General features: G+C 39.9%; 1 protein-coding gene across 4 annotated transcripts; it reads left to right on the top strand.

The window, feature by feature from the left end:
- Positions 1-1,973: 1,973 nt before the first annotated feature.
- Positions 1,974-23,445, top strand: LOC122306622 (SUPPRESSOR OF ABI3-5-like). Of its 4 annotated transcripts, none has more exons than XM_043119056.1 (16): positions 1,975-2,196; positions 3,175-3,314; positions 3,536-3,576; positions 3,836-4,577; positions 4,677-4,748; positions 4,837-4,929; positions 5,008-5,087; positions 5,364-5,517; positions 6,064-6,151; positions 6,278-6,369; positions 6,505-6,573; positions 13,529-13,708; positions 17,330-17,522; positions 20,619-21,578; positions 21,893-22,100; positions 22,836-22,979. In XM_043119056.1, exons 2-16 carry the CDS (start codon positions 3,258-3,260, stop codon positions 22,840-22,842), a joined length of 3,036 nt encoding a protein of 1,011 aa, XP_042974990.1. In that variant the 5' UTR covers positions 1,975-2,196; positions 3,175-3,257; the 3' UTR covers positions 22,843-22,979. The 4 variants fall into 4 exon arrangements, with proteins under 4 accessions (XP_042974991.1, XP_042974990.1, XP_042974989.1 ...); XM_043119055.1 differs by having other exon boundaries at positions 1,977-2,196; positions 5,367-5,517; positions 21,893-22,077; positions 22,836-23,445; XM_043119054.1 differs by having other exon boundaries at positions 1,978-2,196; positions 21,893-22,077; positions 22,836-23,445.
- The last annotated feature ends 1,329 nt before the right edge of the window (positions 23,446-24,774 follow it).

Below are 24,774 nucleotides of genomic sequence, written 5' to 3'. Positions count from 1 at the left end.
TGTATAATCGTTGTGTGCTAATTTAAAAAAAATGAATAAATATGATATTTATATAAAAAAATAAATTTTATAATAGTGGATCTCTCTTTTTCAAATTTAACACTTTCTTAACTTATGATTGTATCTTATATTATTTTTTTTTATTTTAAAATTTAAAAAAATTAATTAATTTATTATATTTTATGTAAGAATTTAAACAAAATTATAATAATTAAATGATACCAAATGAATGATTTTTTTTAATCTAAATAACCTCCAGTCAATTGGATCTTGGCTGCCGAGCCCTTATATAAAGAAGTCTACGGGCAAAACCCAACCATCCCAGACATCTCACGGCCCACCACATCCCATGTTTTTGTTGGGTTGGGCCATTAATTGAATCTTAAATCGTCATTTTCAGAACGAGTAGCTTCAATTGATGTTGTCACGTAAGCATTTATCATTTTTTAAAGTAAATATTTACTTCCTTGGTCTTTGCCATATCTATCTGTGACCATAGTTTATATCAAAACTTTTGACGCGAGTTTGGTTGAATATCCACCTATACTTAATTCTTTGATACTATTGTTGATATTCTCTCAATTCTGAACAAACATTCCACGAGGAATTTCACAAAATTTGATAAATTAAGACATTTTTTAGATTAGGAAATCGTTTCACATCGTCATAATAACTTTTTTAAATTTTTACATAAAATATAATAAACAATTTAATATTTTTAATTTTTAAAATAATAATAATATTAAAAATAATTTTTTATTTAATTTTTTAATTTTAATCTAAAACCATTTCATATCATATCTTAATCCAAACCAATCCTAAGTTATATTGCATTTTTTTGAATATGCAAAAGTTACATTTTTTAAACTAGAATCAATAGTATTAAATAAGCAAAAAGATTTTTCGACTTTAGTAGATAATGGACTCACATTGTTAATTTTTAAAGAGCATGAATTTAGTTAATAATTTAAAACTTCATTGTAAGATTGCTGTGAGCTTATATAGTGAATTCTTTACTTGGAGAGATCAATTAGGTAATGTCGAAAAATGTAATAAATCTCTTAGCTTCAATAATATGAAAAATGGCTTCAATATGTCTATGATGGTATATTTTGAGCCCAAAGAACAAAAGAAATTTTGTAAATCCAGAACGATCAATAAATGAGTTTATAATTTTTTTTTTCCTTTTTATTTCATTGATCCGTTGCAATTAGTTTTAATGACATCGACTTTAATGAATTTCTTCTATCACTAGACTACCGTGCATATGCAATGTTCTTGTACATATTTTATATTAAAATTTTTATATATAGTCATATTTGCGTACTCTATTAATATAGTTGGTTGCGTTAATTTTATAAGATCAAAACTCATCTTGTATATTTAGGCTCTTTATTGTTTTTATAATCAATCAAGTTTATTTACCTGTAAACAAATGTTAATCACTATTAGATAAAAATAATTATTGAAAAAAGACTTAAAAAAAATCTGATTGTAGCTTTTAGCATTATTCATTAAAAAAAAAAAACATGTATTTCATATCTTCAAAAAACACATGACAACTTGGCAGTATACCTTGAAATATCACATGTAGATTTAATTCATCATTGAGCTAATTTTATTAGGATTAGACAATATCTTTTTATTTTGTTTGAATATGACTCTTTTTTATCTTTACAAAGAGAAGATATAACCTTTAGTGATTTTTGTAATTATAAATTAATTGGGTCTGCAATATATAATAATCTTGCTTAAATATATAACTAGCTTTTACAACTCATCATTCCCACATAGAATATACTATATTTATTTTTATTTTATTTTATTATTATTTTTTATTTTATTCTTTATAAACTAAAAAAATAAAAAATTTAAAAATTATAAGTAAAGTGATGTACATGAGTAATATTATAACAACCCAAGGCCATTAATTATTTTGAAAAAGAAATAAAAAAGGGGAAAAATATACCGCCGGGCCACCGGAAAAGTTTTTCTGCCCAAAGTCTCAAACCCGTATCGTATGCATAAATGATGAATTTGTACATTCGGCCCAGTCGTGTCAGCGAAGTTCTGTGGCTGAGAAAATAAAACCCTAGAGGAACTGCGAAATCAAGGAGAGGGAAAAAGAACAAGGAGGGAAGAGAATAAGATAGACAAGCCCGGATCGGAACCGACCCACATCCGCATCTCCTCCTGGTATGTACGTGGGGATTCATCATCTCCTTCGCGATTAGGGTTGCTATTCTTCATAGATTAATCTCATTTTGGCCGTTCTTCGTAGATTCACCGATACACCAATCTTGGTCATTATTTAAATGGCTTCTTCATTTGAAACGTTCGACTTTCATCGAATTGATTGGCATTCGATTTCACACGGTTTACTATTTATTTTCCCTGCAGTAGCTGTTTCGCACTTTTTAGTTGATTTCCTCAAAGAGAATATAAACACAGACATCTATGTTTTGTTTGTCTATATATAACTGCTTCCGAACGAGAAAATTTTCAAAACATTCTTATAGTTTGTTATCTTGCAAGTTATAATTCCTTCTGATCTTATTTTTTCGGACAATAACACATGGTAATAGTATGCATGAATTCAGATGCGAGCTTAATCTCTATTCGAAATTTTTGAAAAATGAAAAGGAACGAAATAAGCCTCATTTTTTGCTCCCAAAAGAATGAAAAAGCAGCATGAGAAAGTTATCTTTGCTGAAAAGAAAAGGTCTCGTAACATCTCGAATCAAAGTTTCTGTAGCTATTGACAGATGCATTGTCGAATAAGAAACGAGTGGCTCAGTGGAGTTATCAAGTTTTTTTGGTATGCATTTTGTATTGAAAAAAAAAAAGATTGAAAGAGAATTCTCCACTTTCTGGTACAGATGTTGATTTATGATTGTCATGCATGTTTTTGTAACATTTGGATTAGAACTTGAGTGGTATCCTTCTGTGCATCACTCTGGATAATATTCTAGATTTATTAGCTGATGGTTTCTACAATCAAGATCCTCCCCTGTTTTGTGTTTAAGAGAATTGGAAGATGGGTGTTACTGAATTTGTCGAAAGGGTTTGATTTGAGGATTTCGGTTGTGAAAGAGGGGCGGAGGTGAAGTCATGGGACTAATTGGTTCTTGGCTCATCATGGCATAACTGTTTCTGTTTGTGCACATATTACAGGAGAAATTTTCATACATTCTACTCCCGAATCTTCTGAACGACCTTCAAGAGCCTTGCAGGGCCGTAACGCTGAAGGATATTGCATGCAAGAAATGGATCCTGGTCGCTATGGTCTGCAGCAAGGATGGGATAATAACAGCGTAATTGTGGTTTCCTCCTTAATAATCACCTATGTGGGATGATAAAACAAGAAATTTTTAGGGCACATGTGGTTGTCCATTTTTTCCGGCATCTCATCCCTAAATATGAGAGAAAGTCGTGGGGGCAGTGAGGATATGGAATGGATTTGCCTAAGCTCGTATCATGATTGATTATTTGTGGCTGACATAGGCTGACTTAGATTATTCTCTTGAATTCACAGGCTTTGGAGGGTTATGGTGCGGTACATGATCCAAACTACCGGTGAGTGCCAACTGTTTCTTCTCATCATCACAAGAGTAATTTAGTACTCGTGGGTAGGAGTGTTCACTTTAAAATATGTGAATGAGAAGTTCATTGTTTGCTGTTAGTGGTGTGTATTTCATGTGTGATTTTACAACCAAACTTTTTGTTAGTATCATTGTTTCTTATATTTATCATTTTTTGTGTTCCTTTTATTCGCATTATATCATATCACATTTTCTCTTCCCTTGCCTCCCATTTTACATTTTTTGTTTGGCAGGGTTGGGGTTTCCCATGATGAGAGGAGGATTTTAGATGAAAGATATTCTAGAGAAAATGTTAACCCAAGAAGTGTCTTCCATCGTGACATTTTGGATAGAGAGAGCTATCCATCACCACCTCTTTCTACTGGTATTTGGCCACCATCAAGGCAGAGAAGTTATGAAGAGGAATATCCTCTTGACAAGGAATCTAGGCGGCATGAGAAACTGTACAATTCATACCATGAGATGGATACCTTTCGTGATCATGAGATTAATACCACTCAGAGATTTGAGAAGTTTGGGGATGGGTATCGAGGTGTTGACAACTTTCGGGATCACGCAACTGACAGGCCTTCAAGGTTTGGGGGACGTGACCGTGATGATTATGTTTATGATGACTATGATTGTAGGTCCCGCTTGTCCCATCAAAGTAGGGAAGAGAGCCATGAGAGGGACTATGAATATGGTCGATATAGTTATGATTCTGATTATGATAGAGGTAGCAGGAGAGAGAGTAATTGGAGGAGGCGTGAATCCCATGATAAGAGATGTATCAGTCGAGATAGAGATCCAAGTCCACATAGAAGGCATGAGCGCTCCTGGTCTAGGGGGCGTGATGACCGTCCTAGATCGAGGTCCCCTCGAGGACGAAGCCATGGTCAAACTCACCGTGAAGACAGCTATGATGATGATCGACATGAAAGGTCAGATAGACGAAGGGAGCGTCCAGAGAAGCGTTATCGTGAGCAATATTCTCCGGTATGCTTTAACTGTTCAACATGCATATTGCATTTTATATAGTGTATCTCTGATTTTTTTCCTGCTAGAAAGCTTCAGTGAAAATCCGGTGTCATGTAGGCCCCATCTGCCACCGTTGTCGTGAAGGGCCTCTCACAGAAGACAACCGAGGAAGATTTGTACCAGATCCTTGTAATAGTTTGACATTTTTCGTCCTGAATTTATTTATTTATTTTTTCAATCTATTCTCTGATCAAAACTCCTTTTGTGTGACTATCAGGCTGAATGGGGACCACTTCGTCATGTCCGTGTGATCAAAGAGCGAAACTCTGGGATCTCCCGTGGATTCGCATTTATTGATTTTCCTTCTTTGGTATGTGTAACCCTTTTAATTTTTAATGTTTTCATTAAAAAAAAATAGTTTTCATGGGAAGTTATTGTTCTGGAACAGGAAGCAGCACGTGCAATGATGGACAAGATCGGAGATGATGGTCTTGTTGTGGATGGAAGGAAGCTTTTTTTTGAGTATAGGTATTGTTTTTGTGGTTCTTGTTATTCTATCTGATGTTATTTATGACAAAATCTTTACACTTAATTGCATATAAAAAATTCAGTCAGGAGCTCAGGCCGGGAGAAGTCTGGATGAAGTTTAATTTTACTTGTGGTGATTATGGTTACAGTTGAATGTATTTTCCGTTAGTGGTACTTTTGTTGTGGTGAAAGTAATACTGCACATCTTAAATGCATGCCAATTTTATGGTTCATCTTTTGTTGTTATTATACTTGGTGAATCATGTTTTGTTGCAGTAGTAAGCCAACCGGTGGGGTAGGTGGACCATTTGATCATGACAATGCTGTGAAATCAGGACACTTTAACCATAGAAGCATTACAGTACCATCTGATTGGATGTGCAACTTTTGTGGCTGTGTCAACTTTGCTCGGCGAACATCTTGCTTCCAGGTTTTTACACTTTATTGGTTTTTATCAATCTGTTTCTTTTCTTGTTTTAGGGTGATGAAAGAACATTTTTATTTAAAAGTCAACTCACATGGCAGTTGTGAATCTACATTCTGTAGTTCTATAACAATCTGCCTATGTAGCGTGACAGCCCAATGCTAGCTATATTAAGTTGGCGAGCACACTTGAATTGACTTGGGGACCATTTTTCAGGAGACGGTCAGGAATCTTTTATGCTCCGATGATACGTTCTTTTGGGTGTTTTATGTCATTTTAATTTTGTTTTATTTTAGGAATGCCCCAAATGGATATTGAGGACTACTTTGTCAGTTTTATCACGATGCTGTTCATGTGTCTTCTCCCTGGTGGTTCATTAAACCTAGTTGGTGCTATTAAGTTATGGTGGTCAGAGCTGATACATGAAGCATGAACTAATTATAAAACGTGCTGAATATAGGCTTGTAATAGATATCTTTGATATCTAAAATTTTTATTTCAATCATAACAACCAATCATATTGGTTGTTACATTTTCTTGTGTTTGCTGCAGTGTAATGAGCCTCGTACTGATGATGCTCTCCCGGCAGATGGTGCTTTATCAATTCCAGCACCCTTAGGGAAGAAAGGATTGGAGGCAGGTTAGTATTTGTGCTGCTTTAAGCTGGTGTGTGTGTTCTTTTTCCTTTTTTTTTTTTTTTTTTTTTTTTTTTTTTTTTTTTTTTTTCTGGGCACTTCAGTTTATAACTTGATGTAATTGTGTTCAGGTCCTACTCATGTTTTGGTTGTCCGAGGATTGGATGAAAATGCTGATGAAGAAATGCTCCGTTATGAATTTTCCAAACATTCTCCAATTAAGGTACCCATGTGCTGAGCAAATAACTAAAAATATCTGTTTACTGTATAGTTTTTAACTAGAAGGCTGCATCACCCATCCCCTCAACTCAATCCTCTTAAGCATTTGCAAATAAGTTTTATTGATCTTAACTTGCAGGACCTTCGTCTTGTTAGAGACAAATTTACTCATGTATCAAGGGGATTTGCATTCGTACATTTTCATTCGGTATGCTTATCTGGTTAATTATGTTGTGCTTTCCATTTATTGATGTTCCAAGTGTGATTTGATGTTTTGAACTTTTTTTTTTTGATAAATAAACAAATTGTATTGATCAATAGCAAAGCCAGTGTTACAACACTAACGCCCTAACTAGGTAGGCACATTAGAGATAAGAAAATCATGCATAGCCATGCCATTAAAATCCACAGCAATGGCCCAGCTACAAAGTGTTCTAAAAAATAACAGTTTAAGCTCCTCCACTGATCTTTCTTGATCCTCAAAGGTCCTCTCATTTCGCTCCTGCCATACGCACCACATAATGCATAGAGGGATCATCTTCCACATCTCTTTGATTGGTTTTCTGCCCCTTATATTTGACCAGCTGGCCAGCGCCGCCTCCACTGTTTTAGGCATCACCCAAGCCATATCCAGTCGCGATAATACCTCATTCCAGAGTACCCTTACCGTATCACAGTGTAAAAGGAGATGGTCTACCGACTCTCCCCCTCTTCTGCACATGCAACACCAGTCGGCAATAATGATCCTCCTTTTCCTCAAGTTATCTGTAGTGAGTATCTTCCCCAGGGAAGCAGTCCAAACAAAGAATGATACTTTTGGAGGAGCCTTATTTCTCCAGATTTTTCTCCATGGACAAATGGAAGTGGGCACATTGGTGAGGGCCTTATAAAAGGATCGAACTGAAAAATTACCTTTGTCTGTTAGAGTCCACCACAACACATCCTCTTGCTGGCTACTTGGTCTTATAGAGTATAAGAGGCTATAAAATTCTGCGAAGATGCTTAATTCCCAGTCTTGTGCAGCCCTACTGAAATTAATATCCCAAAGTATCTGACCCCCCTCTAACTCCATAACATCTGCCACTGAAGCTTCCTTATCTCTGGCCAACTGGAACAAGGGAGGGAAAATTTCTTTCAAAGCCCTACTGGCACACCATACATCGCTCCAGAATTTGATCCTTGATCCCGTGCCCATACAAAGCTTAACATGCCGGTTAAAGACTCCCCATCCTCTTCTTATATGTTTCCATAACCCCACTCCATAGGCTCCCCTAACTTCTCTAGTACACCACTCCCCCCATAGGCCACCATACTTCTTCTCAACCACCAATTTCCATAGAGAGTCATGTTCCTTGGCAAATCTCCACATCCATTTGCCTAGTAGCGCACGATTGAAAGTCCTTAGGTTTCGAACCCCTAAGCCTCCACCTGATAACGGACGACACACCTGCTCCCACTTAACCAAGTGGAACTTGAACTCCTCCCCCAAGCCCCCCCATAAGAAATCACGTTGAAGTTTCTCAATACGTACCGCCACACTTGCTGGAATTGGGAAAAGAGATAGGAAATAAGTAGGTAAGTTAGAGAGTGTGCTCTTTATCAATGTAATCCTTCCACCTTTTGACAAGTATAACCTCTTCCACCCCGCCAATCTCCGTTCTATTTTTTCGATTACTGAATCCCAGACCGCAATCGTCCTCGAGGCACTCCCTAAAGGAAGTCCCAAGTAAGTCATAGGGAAGGAAGATACCTTACATCCCATTGTTCTCGCTAGGTGGCGGATATTAGAGACTTCCCCAATCGGCACCAACTCTGATTTTTCCAAATTCACCTTTAGCCCAGAGACAGCCTCGAAGCAGAATAGTACAGTCTTTAACACTTGCATCTGATTTTGTTCTGCTTCACACAGAATGAGTGTATCATCTGCAAACAGTAGATGAGAAATGATGATTGTATCCCTGTTTGGATTACCGATCTGGAACCCTTTTAAGAGTCCATGTTCAACCAAGGCCGAGAGCATCCTACTTAGGGCCTCCATGACTATCACAAACAGTAGAGGTGACAATGGGTCCCCTTGTCGCAATCCACGTGAACTCTGGAAGAAACCAACTGGTACTCCATTTATCAACACAGAATACTTTACCGTGGATATACACCAGTGTATCCATGCCTTCCACCTTTCCCCAAAGCCACATCTTCTTAGCAAGTGTAAAAGGAAATCCCAGTTCACATGATCATAGGCCTTTTCCATGTCGAGTTTACACATGATCCCTGATTTGCCGTCCTTCAGTCTACTATCAAGGCATTCATTGGCAATTAGCACCGCATCCAAGATCTGTCTGCCTTTTACAAAGGCATTCTGGGGTTTTGTAATAAGCTGCCCCATGACCTCACTCAATCTGTTTGCAAGAACTTTCGAAATTATCTTGTACAACCCATTCACTAAACTGATAGGCCGGAACTCCTTTAAATCCATCGCCCCCACCTTCTTGGGTATTAGTGCAATAAAAGTGGTATTTAGACTCTTCTCAAATTTCCCAGCCGTGAAAAATTCCTGAAAAACCTTCATAAGATCCTCCTTTATTACTTCCCAACAATCTTGGAAAAAGCCCATAGAGAAACCGTCCGGTCCTGGGGCTTTATCCCTGGCCATCTTCCTTACTACTTCAAAAACCTCCGACTCCTCGAACTCCCTTTCCAAGCGAGAAGCATCATATAACCCAACAGTGTCCCATTCCAACCCGTTTAGGGGAGGCCGCCAGCCCTCCGGCTCTGTCAGTAGGTTCTCATAAAAATCAACTACATGGTTGTGGAGAACCTGCTCATCGCTGCACTCCATGTCGTCCACTATCAGCTTCTCAATATTATTATTTCTCCTATGGGAATTAGCAATTCTGTGAAAGAAACTTGTGCTTCGATCTCCTTCTTGCAACCACAGTGCCCTGGACTTTTGCCGCCAAGACATTTCTTCTAACAGGATCAACCTCTCAATCTCAGTGACCAACTCTGATCTCCTTTCTTGTTCTTCCTGCATGAGTGGTCGTACCTCTTCCAGCCTCTCAAGCTCCTGAAGTTCCAACAACTTGGCTTTCTTGTTTACTCCAACGTTACCAAAAGACTCCAAGTTCCATTCTTTTAGGTCTCTTTTTAGGGCTTTCAATTTACCTGCAAAAATGAAACTCGGAGTACCTTGAAAATAATAAGAAGACCACCACTGATTGACCCTCTCCACGAACCCTTCTGATTTTAACCACATGTTCTCAAACTTAAACGGCCGGCGACCATTATGAACTCCTCCGCAATCGATCAGAATGGGCCAATGGTCTGAGCCAATACGGGGCATTCGTTTCTGCCAAACATCCGGGAAGTGACTTTCCCAATCTGGCGAGATTAAGAACCGATCCAACCTTGACCAGGACTGACTATTTGACCAAGTCGCGATGCCCCCAGCAAGTGGCAAATCCACCAAGTTCAGATCAAAAACAAACTCTGAAAAATCCTCCATGGCTGGTCTCAATCTTCTAGTGCCCGAGACTTCGCTCGGGAATCTTACCACGTTGAAATCTCCCCCTATACACCATGGAAGTCCCCACCAAGAGTGAACCCCTGCTAGTTCCTCCCACATAAGTTTTCTTGTCGAATCTAGATTAGGGCCATAAACCCCTGCAAAAGCCCATAAGAAATTATCGGAGACACATTTAAAAGAGCATGCTACCGAATACTGCCCAATGCAATCCTCCACTTTCTCTACTACCCTTCGGTCCCACATTACCACAACCCCTCCTGATGCCCCGTTTGATGCCAAGAAAGACCAATCCACATGACTACCCCTCCATAGGCTCCTCACAAGTTTCCTATCAATCAACTTCAGCTTCGTCTCTTGTAAACACACAATATCCGCCTTCCACTCCCGAAGCAAATTCCTAACCCGTAGACGCTTATTTACCTCATTTAGCCCACGGACATTCCAAGACACAATTTTAGGCTTCATGGAGGAACAAACAGCCCCTTCCCTTTCACCCTTCCCCTACTAGCACTACTCTTCGAGTTCATCGACCAACTCAATCTTTTAAGCTCCCTATGCTTCTTCGTTTCGCCTTTAGATTTTTGTTTGTGGCCCTCTTCGATTGCTGTAAAAAGAGCCATAAACTGCTCCTCAAACCCTTCACATTCAATCCCCACAAGTTTTTGAATTTCCCTCACCTTGTGGAAGACCCAATCTGAAATTTCTGGTTGCGCTGGGAATCGATAGTTCAGTGGCTCAGGTTCCTCCATCCTACTGATCTGAAGGCCCAGTAAATCTCCTTCTGCTGGTAAGTCCTCTAGCCCTAACTGTCGACAATCATCTGGGGAGAGGAGATCTTCATATTCTTCTTCCACCGATAGCTCTAAGTCCTCCATACCTTCCCCCTCTTCTTCCACAGCCACCAGATGTGTGATAGAAGCCTCCACCGAGCCCAAGAACGGTATTTCTGAGCCTATCGGAGTCCTCTGTCCTTCCTGCACCGGAACAGAGCCATCCTGATGTAATCCCGGGCTCGGTGTTAGGCCCGGCGACGTCGTCTTCTCTCTCTGGGCCGCCGGGATCTCGTCGACTGTCTCCGGTATCACCGTCGGCGAGTTCTGTGACATCGCCGTGGCCATAACGGCCGACGGCTGCCCCGGTGAATCCTCTGTGTCCTCAGAGGAGTCGCGTGATACCGGGTTGAGGAGACCCGGCAACTGACCCGGATCTGGGTCTTCAGCAAGTGACCTGGGCTGAGAGGGCCCAGGCCCAAAACGGGGATGGTTGGGGACACCCGGCTGTGTACCCGGGTCTGAGTCCTCCTCAAGAGACCTGGGCTGAGCGGGCCCAGGCCCAATACATGGCCCTCCACTCGTGGAGGCCTTGTTCCACTTTGCTAAGGCTTGGTTCCTGGACCCCATGCCCTTCTCCAGCCCTAAAATAGGCCCAACCTTGATGATTTCATTAAACCCCTTACCTTGAAACGCCCCCGTATCAGACTCCTCCCTTTCATCCTCCCATCTCCTTCCTTTTTCCTTAACCATCCCGACATACCTTCTGACTTCCTCCAACTCCTTCTGCAACTTACTCAACTGTCCCTGTAGCTCCAGCAGGCGTTTACTGGACACCCACGTCTCCTGCCCAACTAACCTGCCAGTCTCTACTTTTCTGAAATGGCGTGGGGCTCTAAATTCCCCCCCAGCGACATGACCTGCAGCACCGGCATGCCCCCAAACTTCTAAAACATATTATGAGGGATGGCATACACAAACTTGCTGTTAAAAGTAGAGAACTCACCTCATGGGTGCAAACAACCCTCTTTTTTTTTTTTATAAGTAAGGAAGTATATTAATAAAAGAATAGGCAAAAGCCAAGTTCAGTACAAAGAATGTCCTAGCTACGTAGGAGCAATAGAAGCAAGGAAATCATGTTGGCCATTAAAATTAATGGCAATGGCCCAAGTACAAAGGGTTCTGAAAAAGAAAGCTTTAGGCTCCTCCATCGATCTCTCTGTCCTCGAACGTTTGTTCGTTGCGCTCCTGCCACACACACCACATGATACAAAGGGGAAGCAGCTTCCATATAGCCTTGATCTGGTTGTTGCCTCTTAAATCTGTCCAGCTAGCTAGGACTGCCACTACTATCTCAGGCATAACCCAATCCAAGTCGAGTCTGCGAAAAACCTCATTCCATAACCCTTGAGCTTCCTCGCAGTGTAGCAGGAGATGATCTACAGATTCGCCCCCCTTCTTATAAATGCAACACTAATCTACAATGATCACCCTTCATTTTCTCAGATTATCCGTTGTAAGGATCTTACCCACAGAGGCGGTTCACACAAAAAATGCTGCTTTGGGAGGCGCCTTGTGTCTCCAAAGCCTTTTCCATAGGTGCAAACAATCCTTTGGGGCCACAACCCCTGTTGAAAAGTCAGTGATTTAATTAGTTTCGTGTAGGGAAACTTCTAAGGGTGCGGTGCATAGGACCGGTGTTTACTCTGCAGGGGTGGGTCAAAAAGGCTCTGCCTTGGAGAGGTTTCCCGACATTTGAGAGAGAGAGAGAGAGAGAGAGAGAGAGCTCAAATAAATGTTTGATAAGATTATATATTCTTAAATCTACTAGGTGCTTAAACCTATTTTAAGGTGGAGTTAAATCTAATTATCAAAAGTGGAAAGATGGAGTTCATTCTAATTTATGACGTTGCGCATAGTTATTTAGATGTTAGTTTTTTTTTTTTTTTGGCTGAATAGAAAGAGTAAGATGGGGTAATTGGAGGTGGCCTCCTTACGTGGGTGTGACCATAGCAGTACCTTACCTGTTGGCAACCGGACAAGAGGGGCCTAGATGGTGGGAAGCCGCAAGCACTTCCTTTAAGTCAGGTTTGAGCCATAGCTTAGACCCTAGCCCCACCGAGAATTTAATGAATTTTTAGGTGGATAATACTAACAGTCTAAGGCGAATCTATTCAGATTTAAACCCAGGATTTAGTGCATGCCAAATCAAATGGGAGTAGCCCAAAGGACCATTGAGCCACCACCCTTGGTGGCCTTAGATGTTTGGTTGTAAAGGAGGAAAAGGAAAGGAAGCTTGCAAATCCCTAAATTGAATGATGGAACCACTGTTTAATATGGTTTGTTGTTCAGATTGGCTGGTAATTGCTTCTTTTTTTTCTCTCCTTTATTTGCCTCTAATGTTAGTACTTTTGGTACATGGAATATGCAATTGTTCTATGCAACCATGTAGTTAACATGAGTACTGCTTGCAAACAGGCACTGGTTTTGCTGTAGGCAGGTGTTAATCAGACTATAATTTGTACAAAAAAAAGAAGGCAAACTTTTTGTTGGATAGGAAGGAGGATGAAATAGGAATTTTTCATCCAAAATCTATGACAAGTCAGATGGGCACTCTAGCTGATTGTTTCTTCTCGGGTCATGGCCTTGGTGTATCTAGGTTCTTATATTGTATTTTCAAAAGGAACTTTCACTCAAAAAAGTACTCTGGGCACTCCGTTCTCCCGAAGGCCTGTAGAAGTGCTCAAATCCCTCCCCCCCCCAAAAAAAAAAAAAAAAAAGAAAAAGAAAAAAGATTTTATTCCACATGAGAAGAAAGCAGGTTGGTTACCAGTTTCAGGTACAATCATTGCTTTGACTTGTTGTAGGTGGAAGATGCAACCAAAGCTCTTGAAGCAACAAATGGAACAACTCTTGAAAAAAATGGGCAGATCTTGAGGGTTGCATATGCTAAAAGCATCCTTGCTCCAGGATCAGGCACATCCGGACGTTCCCAGTCAAGTAGCCTTGCTGCTGCTGCAATTGAGGCAGCAACATTTTCTCAACAGGTGCTTATACACAAGTGTGCATGTGCTTGTACTTTTACTTTGACAGTATCTTTTTGTTTACCCATACATTAATCTGTCACTTGATTTCTCCTGTTTTGTTTTTATCTTGTATCTTTAGAAATTCAGCACTAGATTAGGTTTCATGATGGTTCCTGAAGGTCTATTGGGACAGTTATATGTCAAGGAATTTGATTGTCGTTTGGTATTAAAACAGAGTATTGAAGGAGAAAAAATAAGAGAGAAAGTATAGACAATCACATCTAGGTTTCTTAAGCAATCATACCTAGGAAGGATAAGGCAATAAAACCCTCAAGCTTTTAGAAAACTGACGGAGTTTGTGGAACTTGTTCAATGAATTTGGACAGATTTGGCAATTGCTAAACTTTTTTCCAACATGTACTAAGATTCCTAATTGAAACAGAGAAGTCATCTAAAAGAACTCCTAAACTGAGTTGAAAACTACAAAAATAAAACAGAGGATGTCCTCAATGCAAAATAAAATAAAATTATAAGTCATAGGCCTTTGCTACAGCTCATTCTAGAAAAAGTTGGAAAATCTAAGATTGCCCCTGATCTTTTTTTTTTTTTTCACTGATAACAAAAACTAAATGATACTAAAAAACAGTGCCAAGTAGGCCTCACCTTGAAACTATGCCATCACATACAATCTTTTGGTATTTAATCTCCTTTTTTTATTCTGTTAGAACTCCTAGGTTGCATACATAACACACACTCTCTCTCCCAGTCCGAGGGGCATTCAAATCCCTCGCATGCCCTTCATCATCTCTTCATTTCCGGCACTTGTCGGAAAATTTCCCAACCTTTTCTTTTGTTCCTTTTTGTGTTTCCCTTCTCTAACATTTTCTTCTTTCCATTTTTCTATCTGAGAGAGAGAGAGAGAGAGAGAGAGAGAGAGAGAGAGAGAGAGAGAGAGCGCTTAGTGCGAGGTGGCGCAACCCTAACATCGACAGCTCCGTTGGCCGTGTTGTTGACACAGAAAGAGTCGACGGTGGCTAGTGACTCTTTTGGAGTACTCTTGTGCTGATATCTTCTCCAGCGACTGAGTAGAGAAGGCCTTGTTCTCTATGTCGCCAGAAATCAGGCCAGTTCCATTGCCATCTCGCACAGAAATTGTGATCATACACTCTTGGGTCACTGAGTTGCAGTTGGGCTCTGTAGTTCTTTAGATTTGTCGTAGATCTTCAGCCGTGTTCCTCTTGGTTTCCAACTGTTCTTTGAATCAGCCTCAGATCTGCATTTAAGGCTTATGCTTGTATTTTTTGCATAAATATTCAAGAGGAATGAAGCTTGGGAAGCCCCTGCATATGAAATCGAAGGTTTTTAATTAATATGGGTCATTTGGTAACCTTTTGGGTGGAATTGAAGGCTTTTGAAATTTTACCATAAGCATGGAGGTCCTAATTAAAAATTGTGGAGAGGAGCAGAAGGTTTTAGAGATATGTAGTTATGGGTCATAGTGGTATAGGATGGCTGGTGACACGGTGGAAGCAGTTTTACAGGCGGGGAGAAATTCGGAATTCACAAAACATTTGCGCGAAGGAAACAGAGCCTTCGTGTCTCAACGATCTCCAACGTGCATGGTAGGTTTTTAACTAGCACCGAATATGGTGGAGGAGGCCATCGAGTGTTGTAGTCATTCCTGAAGGGTACAAATGTTTGGGTTGGGAGAAGTTTGCTGTTGAATTACATAGAGCCCCTGATATGTTTTTATCCATTCATGTTGATGAGTCAAGAAAGGAAAGCCAAAAGAGGACATCCGATCATGAGAACATCAACTTGGAGTTGAAACAAAGAGACCCAAGCACAATCACGGTGGCAAGGTGATCATATGCAGCAATTTTGAAGAAGGTTCATGCTCCAGTGACTCAGAGTGGGGAACTGTGGAAGTGGTTTGCAGATCACTCGAGCTCAGAACCAGTAGAAGCAGTATGACTCCTCTGAAAAAGAGGAGTATGGCAGTATGGTTGAAAAAAGAGATGCACAGTACACTAAAGGAGATGGGAACCCAGCTTGTCGAGTTGAAGGCATTGATTGCTTTCTTGTCTATGAAAGTATACTTGCTTTTAGCTAGAGGCGATAGGGTTGTAAGAAACAAGCCCAAGATAGGCCTAAATCCTTTAAAATCAGATAAAGGAAAGCAGAAAATCGGATTTGGCCTTGTCCCTATAACTAGATCTAGGAGAGAGTGGTGGGTTAAAAGGAAAACCGGGTCATTTGAAGTGGGTTCTACATCGGGTATCGACGTAGAGACATCCGTAATGGAATGCCCTTTGCCACTGGTGACACAGGAAAGGCCGATAGTCAGTGTTAGACCCTTAGTAAGTGTTCTCCCCAAAGAAGCTATGGCCCCCACGTCAGAGTTGAAGGAACGTCGAGGTCTGAAAGAGATGTAGGGTCAGTCGAAGTTGCACATTAAGGGTTGTCGGAGGTGAAGAAACTTGATGTACTGTCGAGATTTGCTGCCAACCTAGAACCTCCAATGGTGACCATGACCTCACCATTGGAGAGAACCAATGGAGTTGTTGATGAGGCTGGGGGGGAGGGGGGGGGGGGGGAATATGGGTTTGTTGTTGGTGCCTTGAGAGGATGAATGTTTAGGGCCTAGTGTTCGTTAGTGCCTTGGAGGGTTTGATGACCAATTCACAGCTCTGCTCACTACAATTGAGGCGGATCACTTGAAACAAAATCAAGATTTAAGAATGGCATGGAGTTAAAGCGTCTTACTTGGGCAATCAATCATGATGCAAAGGGAGATAGTACAAGCCGAGGGAGGACTAGAGGGAAGGCATAAAGCCTTCCTCAGTCCTCGTAGGATCCTTCTGGTGGAGTAATAATTGTGTGGGAAACAAAAGATTGGGGTAGGTACAGTGACTTGCTTTGCTTTGGGGAGGTGTGTTTTGTCCCAATAGGGCTTGGTGTATATCGGATAGGTTTCTAATTTCTCCCTCTCAGGTGATGTTCATTAGGGGCTCTCTATTATGGGCTAGGTGTTCTCTCTTGTATACATCCAGTGTAATTGGTTATGCCTCTTGATAGTAATATGTTTTTACTTATCAAAAAAAGAACTCTTAGTATTTATAGGATAAATGTGCCTCAACAAACAAGTGAAACTAAGCAGTTCGATCAAAATTAATTGTTGTTTTGACTGTTATGTTTATTTCATATGAGAAGAATTTATTCTCGGCTAGCTCCATATGAGTTTTAGCAGAGGTATCTGTCTGCCTCAAAGCCCTGTTCAGAAATGGTAATGAGTTATAAAATAGACCTAGGTTAAGGGTTGAGTTTATTTTGCCCTTGCCCCTCCCAAATGATGTTTGATGTGACACATGTTCTTACCGTCTTTCAAAATGCCACTATGTTAACAGAGAAAACTCATTCTTGAACTGGTTCACCATCAGTCTGCCCCTTGTATCATTAATCGACTGTAGGAATCACCAAGGGAGTCATCTACCTTTCCCTGCAAACTAGCATAATCTTTCTAAAGCATCAGGCTGAGACATATTGTAGCATATGGACTTAATACTTGTGCTGGTTCTGTAATCTTATAGAATTGCTTTGATATGATTGCATTCTTATGCTCCTTTCTTTTTGACCTTTCAGTATGATGCTATTGGATGGGCACCAAAAGAATATAACCCAGATGACAAACAATCAACCAGCAGGCAGGAACAAATTGGTGGGGAGCTTCCAGATCAAACTAGTGGTTCGGCTCCACAATCTGGATTTGTGTGGGACGAGGCATCTGGTTATTACTATGATGCTGCTTCTGGATTTTACTATGATGGAAATTCAGGTTTGTACGTTTACTAATTTGAAGCATTAATCTAAATCCTTTTGCACTTATTATGGCGAAAATGGGAAAAAGATGATTATGCTTAGATGGACCTTTCCCTTTCTTGTTTTTTGGGTGTCATTCTCTCTGTGAATAGATTTGGTCTACATGGCTGTGACATTCTTTTTTCAAGTCAGTCTACGTAGTGTAATGGCTCTCTCTCTCTCTCTCTCTCTCTCTCTCTCTCTCTCTGCGCACATACACAAACACTGTATGGACATGCATTCAGTGATATGGGCGCATAATACAGCGTTCCAAGAACCATTAGTGAGGGTGCTTGACTCTTTTTCTGCACAGTAACTGCCTTACTCTTTAGGTTTTCAAAGGTTATTGGTGGATTAACTTAATAGAGTGACCTTTTGCCCTATAGATCTATGGCCTCTAGACTCCTTACTTTCTGACGGTTCTTTCTTCTTGCTGGAGTTGTGTAGTTTGTTGTTGTTGTTTTTTTTTTTTTTTTTTAATTTTTTTCATGTATGCATAATATGGTGCCCCTGACTGAGAAGCTGTAGAATGATCATTTACTTCCTTAAGATATGAGTGTGTCTCTGCATTTTTAGCATACAAGTAGTTCCCTCTTTTATACTTGTGTGCTGGAATGGTCCCCTACTCTCTCTTTATATGTGTTATATGTATTATGTTTGTGGTTCTGGTATTCATATAAGATGCATTTGATCAATCCCCATGCGGTCCAGATTTTTAAAATTAATATTTTCTGCATATTGGTTATCGTTCTTGAGATTTCCTTCACACTAAAATGTGGCCCTTCAGGTGCTTTCTATGATGTAATTGCTCGTTAATATATATAGATATATATATATATATATATATATAGAGAGAGAGAGAGAGAGAGAGAGAGAGAGAGAGAGAGAGAGAGAGAGAGAGAGAGAGAGCTCTTTTTTTTTTTTTTTTTTGGGTCAGTTCACAGGGATGGTGTTGGACATTGATATGATATATTGTGCATATCAAGGAGCTTTACAAGTCCAGCACTTGTTGACATGCTGCAATTGAATGCAAGCGTTTGGTGTTGCAAACATGTAACGCTCCAATGGAAGGCCCAAACCACATGGCTTATGCTCCAAAATGACTACTTAATGATACAATTGAAGTATCATTGGAACCTTATAAAGCGTAAGAACTTCTTTTTCCCAAACAATGTGGGATCCTATACTCCATTTACCCTTATCCCTATTATATGGGGGTATCACAACCCTTTTTATTTTTTATTTTTTATTTATAAGCATATGGGGTATTACAATCTACCCCCTTATATTCCCGCTCTCCTCGTCGGGTCAGTTCATCGTAGGTGGCACGGCTCAAGTCCCACATTTCTGGTTGGGATTGGCTTTGATACCATTTATAATGCCCCAATGATACAATTGGAGCCTTATAAAGAGCAATAACTTCTCATTCCCAATATTTTTTTATTTTTTTTATTTTTATATAAGTATATGGGGTATCATAATCTACCTCCATTAAATTCCCGCCGTTCTCGTCGGGCCAGCACATCGTAGGTGGCACGACTGAAGTCCCACATTTCTGGTTATGATTGGTTCTGATACTATTTGTAATGCCCCAATGGAAGGCCTAAACCACATGACTTATATTCTAGAAAGATTAGTCAATGATACAATTAGAGCCTTATAAAGAGCAAGAACTTCTCATTTCCAAGCATTTTTTTATTTTTTAAGTATATGGGGTATCACAATCTACCCCTCTTAAATTCCCGCCGTCCTCGTCAGGGTTGTACATCAAACCGAAAAACCGGCCTACACCGACGGAGACTAACTGCGGGAGGCTGGAACCGGCCGAAACCGGCGAAGAACCGGTCGGAGGTCGAGTTAAATGTATTGGAACTGACGTCGGCTGGTTCGGTTCACGGTTCGACCCAGGGAAAACCGTTGAACCAGCCGACGTCTGTTATAACCTTTTTGTTTTGTTTTGTTTTGTTTTTTTTTTGTTTTTACCTATAAAGAAACGACACCGTTTCACTTTAATGAGTGAAATGGAGTCGTTTAGGACCCTTGAATGAGAAAAAATTTTAGTGGAACGGCGCCGTTTGGCTTAAGCCAAACGACGATGTTCCAAAATGGCATTATACGACCTCGCCCCCCTTCTCCTCCGTCTTCTTCTTCAAGCTCCGGTTTCTTCTGTTTCACCTTTGTCGCACACCCATGGCAGAGTCGCAGACACTGCTCCTCCGTCCCAGATGATGCCGATGGCAGACCGAAGACCGCGCCGACGCTAGTCGAGACCGATGGAATCGGTTTTCTCTCCTCCAGTCGATCGGTTTTGGCCAGTTGTAAGGGACGTTCTCCCATGTCGGTGGGGTTTTGGTTTGGCACCGAAACAGACACCGATGCATCGGTTTACACCCCTGGTCCTCGTCAAGCCAGTCCATTGTAAGTGGCACGGCTTAAGTCCCACATTTCTTGTTGGGATTGGCTCTGATACCATTTGTAATGTCCCAATGGAAAGTCCAAATCACATGGGTTATACTCAAAAAAGACTAGTCAATGATACAATTAGAACCTTATAAAGAGTAAGAATTTCTCATTCCCAAACAATGTGGGATCCAATACACCACCTATTCTTATCATAATCATATGGGGTATCACAAAACATAATTATGTTTATATCCTTGGATGTATTAGTACGTTTGCCCAATTTTTTCAAAGTTGTGGCGGAGCATGTTGAAATGTGTAGATGCCACAAGGTGCAAACAAGATGTTGATGCTATATAAGACTTCATTTAGAAGTTTTTGGCCCGTCTAGGACACAACGCACAAGATGGAATATCTTGCTTGACTTAGGGTCTGACAGCAAGCCAATCAATTTAGTAGTGTCCATGCTATGCAGTGAGGCAATGTATTACTGCTTGCAGTGCATATGTATGCGAACTGCAGTACCTGTAGTTTATAATTTGTTGATATACTGGATCATTGTTATCTGCAGAATTTTAAATACGTTTTGATGCGTATGCTAATAGTATGAATTTTAGTTTTAATCACTCTCTGAAATTGTTTTTTGGAATCCGGCTTTTTTTATTTTATGCAGGGCTCTATTATGATGGTAACAGTGGAACTTGGTATACATATGACCAACAAACTCTTCAGTATATTCCTTGTGCTGATCAGAACGACAACAAAATATCTGGTGACCAATCTGAGCCCCCCAAGGCATCATATGGATCCAGTAATAGAAAAGTGATCATCTCTGCACCAGCTACAACATCAGTTGAGAAGACTGCCTCATTGCCAGATGCAGTACAGGCTGCAGCAACAGCAGCAATAGCTGCAGAGAAGAAAGAGAAGGAGAAACTAAAAGAGATTAAACTCGCTTCAAAGAGCAGCCTTCTGGCTAATAAAAAGAAAATGAATAATGTATTGTCTATCTGGAAGCAGAGGAGTCATGAAGGGCAAACACCTCGTGCAGCTCTTGATGATACTCAACTATCTGGGTCAGCTGATGATAGACCCTATACTGTTGGACAATCTACAAAGAGCAAGTTTAAAACCGATGTACCGTCTACAAAAGATAATTCTATGCCCAGTTCAGGAACTACCACCACCACCTCCGTGGCTCAGGCTGTTGGTTTGGAGTCTTCAGTGAAGCCTAGACCTGTGAGTAACAGCTTAGGGGGGACTGTGATGGGGGTTATTAGGGGTTCTGGAAGAGCTGCAGTGAGATCAGAAACTTTGTATTCTGGATCATCTGCTGGAGTTTCCACTTCAACTGTCCCTGCAAATGTTGCTGGTTTACCTTTACCAACAAATCTGGATGTATCTATGGGTCTTACTCCATTTAAAACAGATGCATCTGCATTGGGTACCTACACGTCACCTGCAGCTGCTGGGGGTGGCAAGAGGAGGTTTTCTGAAATGCCACTTAATGCAGCTTCCACGTATAAGGAGCAACCTCAAATGACCTACAGGGATCGTGCAGCTGAGCGAAGGACTTTGTATGGTTCATCTTCTGTTGGAGAGGATCTGCCTGACCTGGGATTTAGCGATTCAAGTAAGCTTTGCTCAGAAATTTATCTTTTAGTGGCATGCCTTTGATCCTGTCTTATGGGTTCATGTTATAAATTTGTTGTTGCAAATGATTGCTTATGTAGTACATGGAAAATTGCTCCAATATGTTTGGAAATGTTGCACTTCGTCCCTTTTGACATTTTTCTTTGCAATTAGCCCTGGCCCTGGGATGTCTGCCAAAGATTATTTTGTTTCCCACATTGGTTATCAAAGTTTACGATACATTGCTTCTTATCTCGTAATATTTGTTTTAATTTCTGATAAATCCGGTCTCTTTACTGTTGATGAACATCCAAGACCGAGATCTTTCATCAAGGAAGGGCTCTATGGATTCAATGCCTTTCCCCCCTGGTGTTGGTGGAGGACGTGTATTTGGAGATGGTAATGTTAACAGTTATGAGGTTATTACTCCAGACAAAGCAATTGATGAAAGCAATGTGGGTAACCGGATGCTCCGCAACATGGGCTGGCATGAAGGCTTGGTATCAATTCCTTCTTTTCACTTGTAATTATTACGAACCATTGAAGAATTGGCTATATACAACTAAAATGTGCCCTTCCATATTTGATTGAAATGGTTCTTAACAGTAAGCTTATTATTGTTTCTGGTAAAACGCTAGGATTTTATTTAACTCTTTTAGAAAAGGGATTCATTTATTATTTGTGAGTGGTTTGATGCAGATGTCATCATACCCTTAAATAAATATCTTTTCTTTGGTGTATTCAAACCCCCCCCCCCCCAAGCAAGCAGTTTCATAGATAAACTATGAGTTACATGATACAAGATCTAATGGGGGAGTCCCTGACAATCATCCCAAAGCAAACAAATGCAACACCAGTGAAAATAAAAGAGAGATCTGGAGCACCAATTCGATTCCCGACGCCTTTCCCACTAAGGGGAAGCCTCTTGAAGTGGTTTTAGAATAGTTTGATAAACAGACTATTAAACTGCGACTAAAAGTTGTGTGCTGCAGTTTGTTTGTCTGGACTAGCTGTATGGGTATTCAAGCATCTTTTATTCTGGTTACCATCTTTTTTTTCCTCCCTTTCCTTTTGTTTGAAGCTGCAAGCTTTGTATAAGAAGTGGCGTCTTGTACTTGTTTATAACTTTAGGCACCTCAAATCTGATAGTACCAGTGGCCACTTGGTCTTTGAAGCATTAAATTGGTGCAGATTCTGACACATACATACAGGGGAGCACTTTTCTTGTGTTGGTATTGATCTGGTGTGTGGTACGCAGGGATTAGGGAAGGACGGGAGTGGAATGGTAGAGCCAGTCCAGGCACAAGCCGTAGAACGTAGAGCAGGACTTGGGAGCCAGCAGAAGAAGCTTGATCCTAGCCTTGAGGTGCAGGCTGGGGATAGTTACAAAACCCTAATACATAAGAAGGCGCTTGCCAGGTTTCGGGAGATGTCGTAGCTGAATAGATGTGGCGCAATTGAAGGCTTGAAGCTGCTCCTGGATTGCAGGGAGCCGACACAAAAACCATGCGAAAGGGAGATGGTGGCAGAGCTTTCAATTTGGTTAGAAATGTGGTGTGCAATGTGCATGGTGGGGATAGGCATTTTGGTCATGCAGTAGCGATTAAAGGTGTCGTCCGACTCATTTTTATCTTGTACAAACTCACTTTTCAGTGGTTGCAAAATTCTAAAATATATTTCAAAGCTCTGAAATTTTATTCCTCTTGTTGACCACTTGGAAAGCTACATTGCCAGTTGGAAAGTAATCCACTTGCCATGACGCTGAAGTGTGTGGACTAGGTTGGGCCTCTTGGTTGGAGTGTTGCCATGTACCCTTTAATCCAGAAGTCCCAACCCCATATCAAAAACAGTTTGTTTGTTTGGTTTTTTTTTTTTTTTTAAATAACTATTAGGCAGAAAAACTAGGAGGGGTGACGAGATTTGTATTGTTCATTGCCCGACGTAATCATAGCATTAAAAGTGTTGGGAGGAGGCTGTCGCATATGTTGAAGACTGCCCAATCGAGGCGAGTCAGAGCTCCATTTGGATTGCAAGATTTTTTGATTCTATATCTTAATATCAAGATCTTAAAAATACAAACAATTTCAATTTTAAATATTTAACTTATTCATCTAACCACTATAACTTTTTCAAACTTTCAAATAAAACACAAAATAATTCTTCAAATTTTAAAACGAAAATTATATCAAAAAATTATATTATAATATTTTTATTCAATTTTATCTCCTTTTCCAAAATTTTATTTTACTATTATTTACAAATCATCTTTATCTCATCTGATTATTCAGTGAAGCCTGAGTGTAATGCTATTTATCATCTTCTCTTTATTTTTTTTATTATTTCATTATGCTGTTTTAAATAATTAGAAAATAATTTGTTATAATTTACTTTTACCAATTATTTAATGTCACATATAGGGTTACTGAAAGGATGATGGTTAATAAGATGATGAAAGACGAAAGATTCATACTATCTACACTGTTTAAATTAAATCGTGACATGTTAGCAATATAAAAGTGACATTTTTTCACATCTAACTTCAATCTGATTAAATGATATGTATGTATAGTTAAAGGCCGGATAATGGACCACGATGATTATAATAAAGAAAAATTCTATTTGCAGTCTCTACTTAGGAACTGCATGTATAGATTATTTATTAAAGAAGAAAAAACATCATTTTAAGAGGAATATTTTAATAATTTTAAAAATAAAATTATCTATACTTGTATTACAGTCTCTATTTCTATATGTAGCATTGCTTTATAATAAAACAATGGAATTAAGGGTATATCTACGATTAGAACCACAGGTTAGGAATCCCATTCCAGTCCAGCCATGCATGTAAATCAAACCGTTCAGAGTCCAACCCCACTCCGGTAATGTATGTAGATGTAATACACAGATTATATCCCATCCCCGAAAATCTCTTTTTCCGCCTTCGCCCATTCTCGTGATCCAGAACCGCTTCGGCCCCAGCCAGAATATACAAGACCATTTCAAGCAGAATCCACAAAGGCTTCAGTTGTTCTACTATTGCCAGAAGCGATACACACGTGAAATACGACTCCTTTTCCATTTTTTTTTTTCTAGAAAAATGAAAAAAAAAAAAAAAAAAATCTAATAGGTGATTTGGATGGATCTACCCTTGCTCTGACATAACTCTATCCCTGTCAGCTGATCCACCACTTTGGTTA

The sequence above is a fragment of the Carya illinoinensis genome, chromosome 4 (assembly GCF_018687715.1).
Source record: "Carya illinoinensis cultivar Pawnee chromosome 4, C.illinoinensisPawnee_v1, whole genome shotgun sequence".
In the NCBI taxonomy this organism is placed as follows: Eukaryota; Viridiplantae; Streptophyta; class Magnoliopsida; order Fagales; family Juglandaceae; genus Carya; species Carya illinoinensis.
This window is presented reverse-complemented; position numbering and strand designations above follow the sequence as displayed.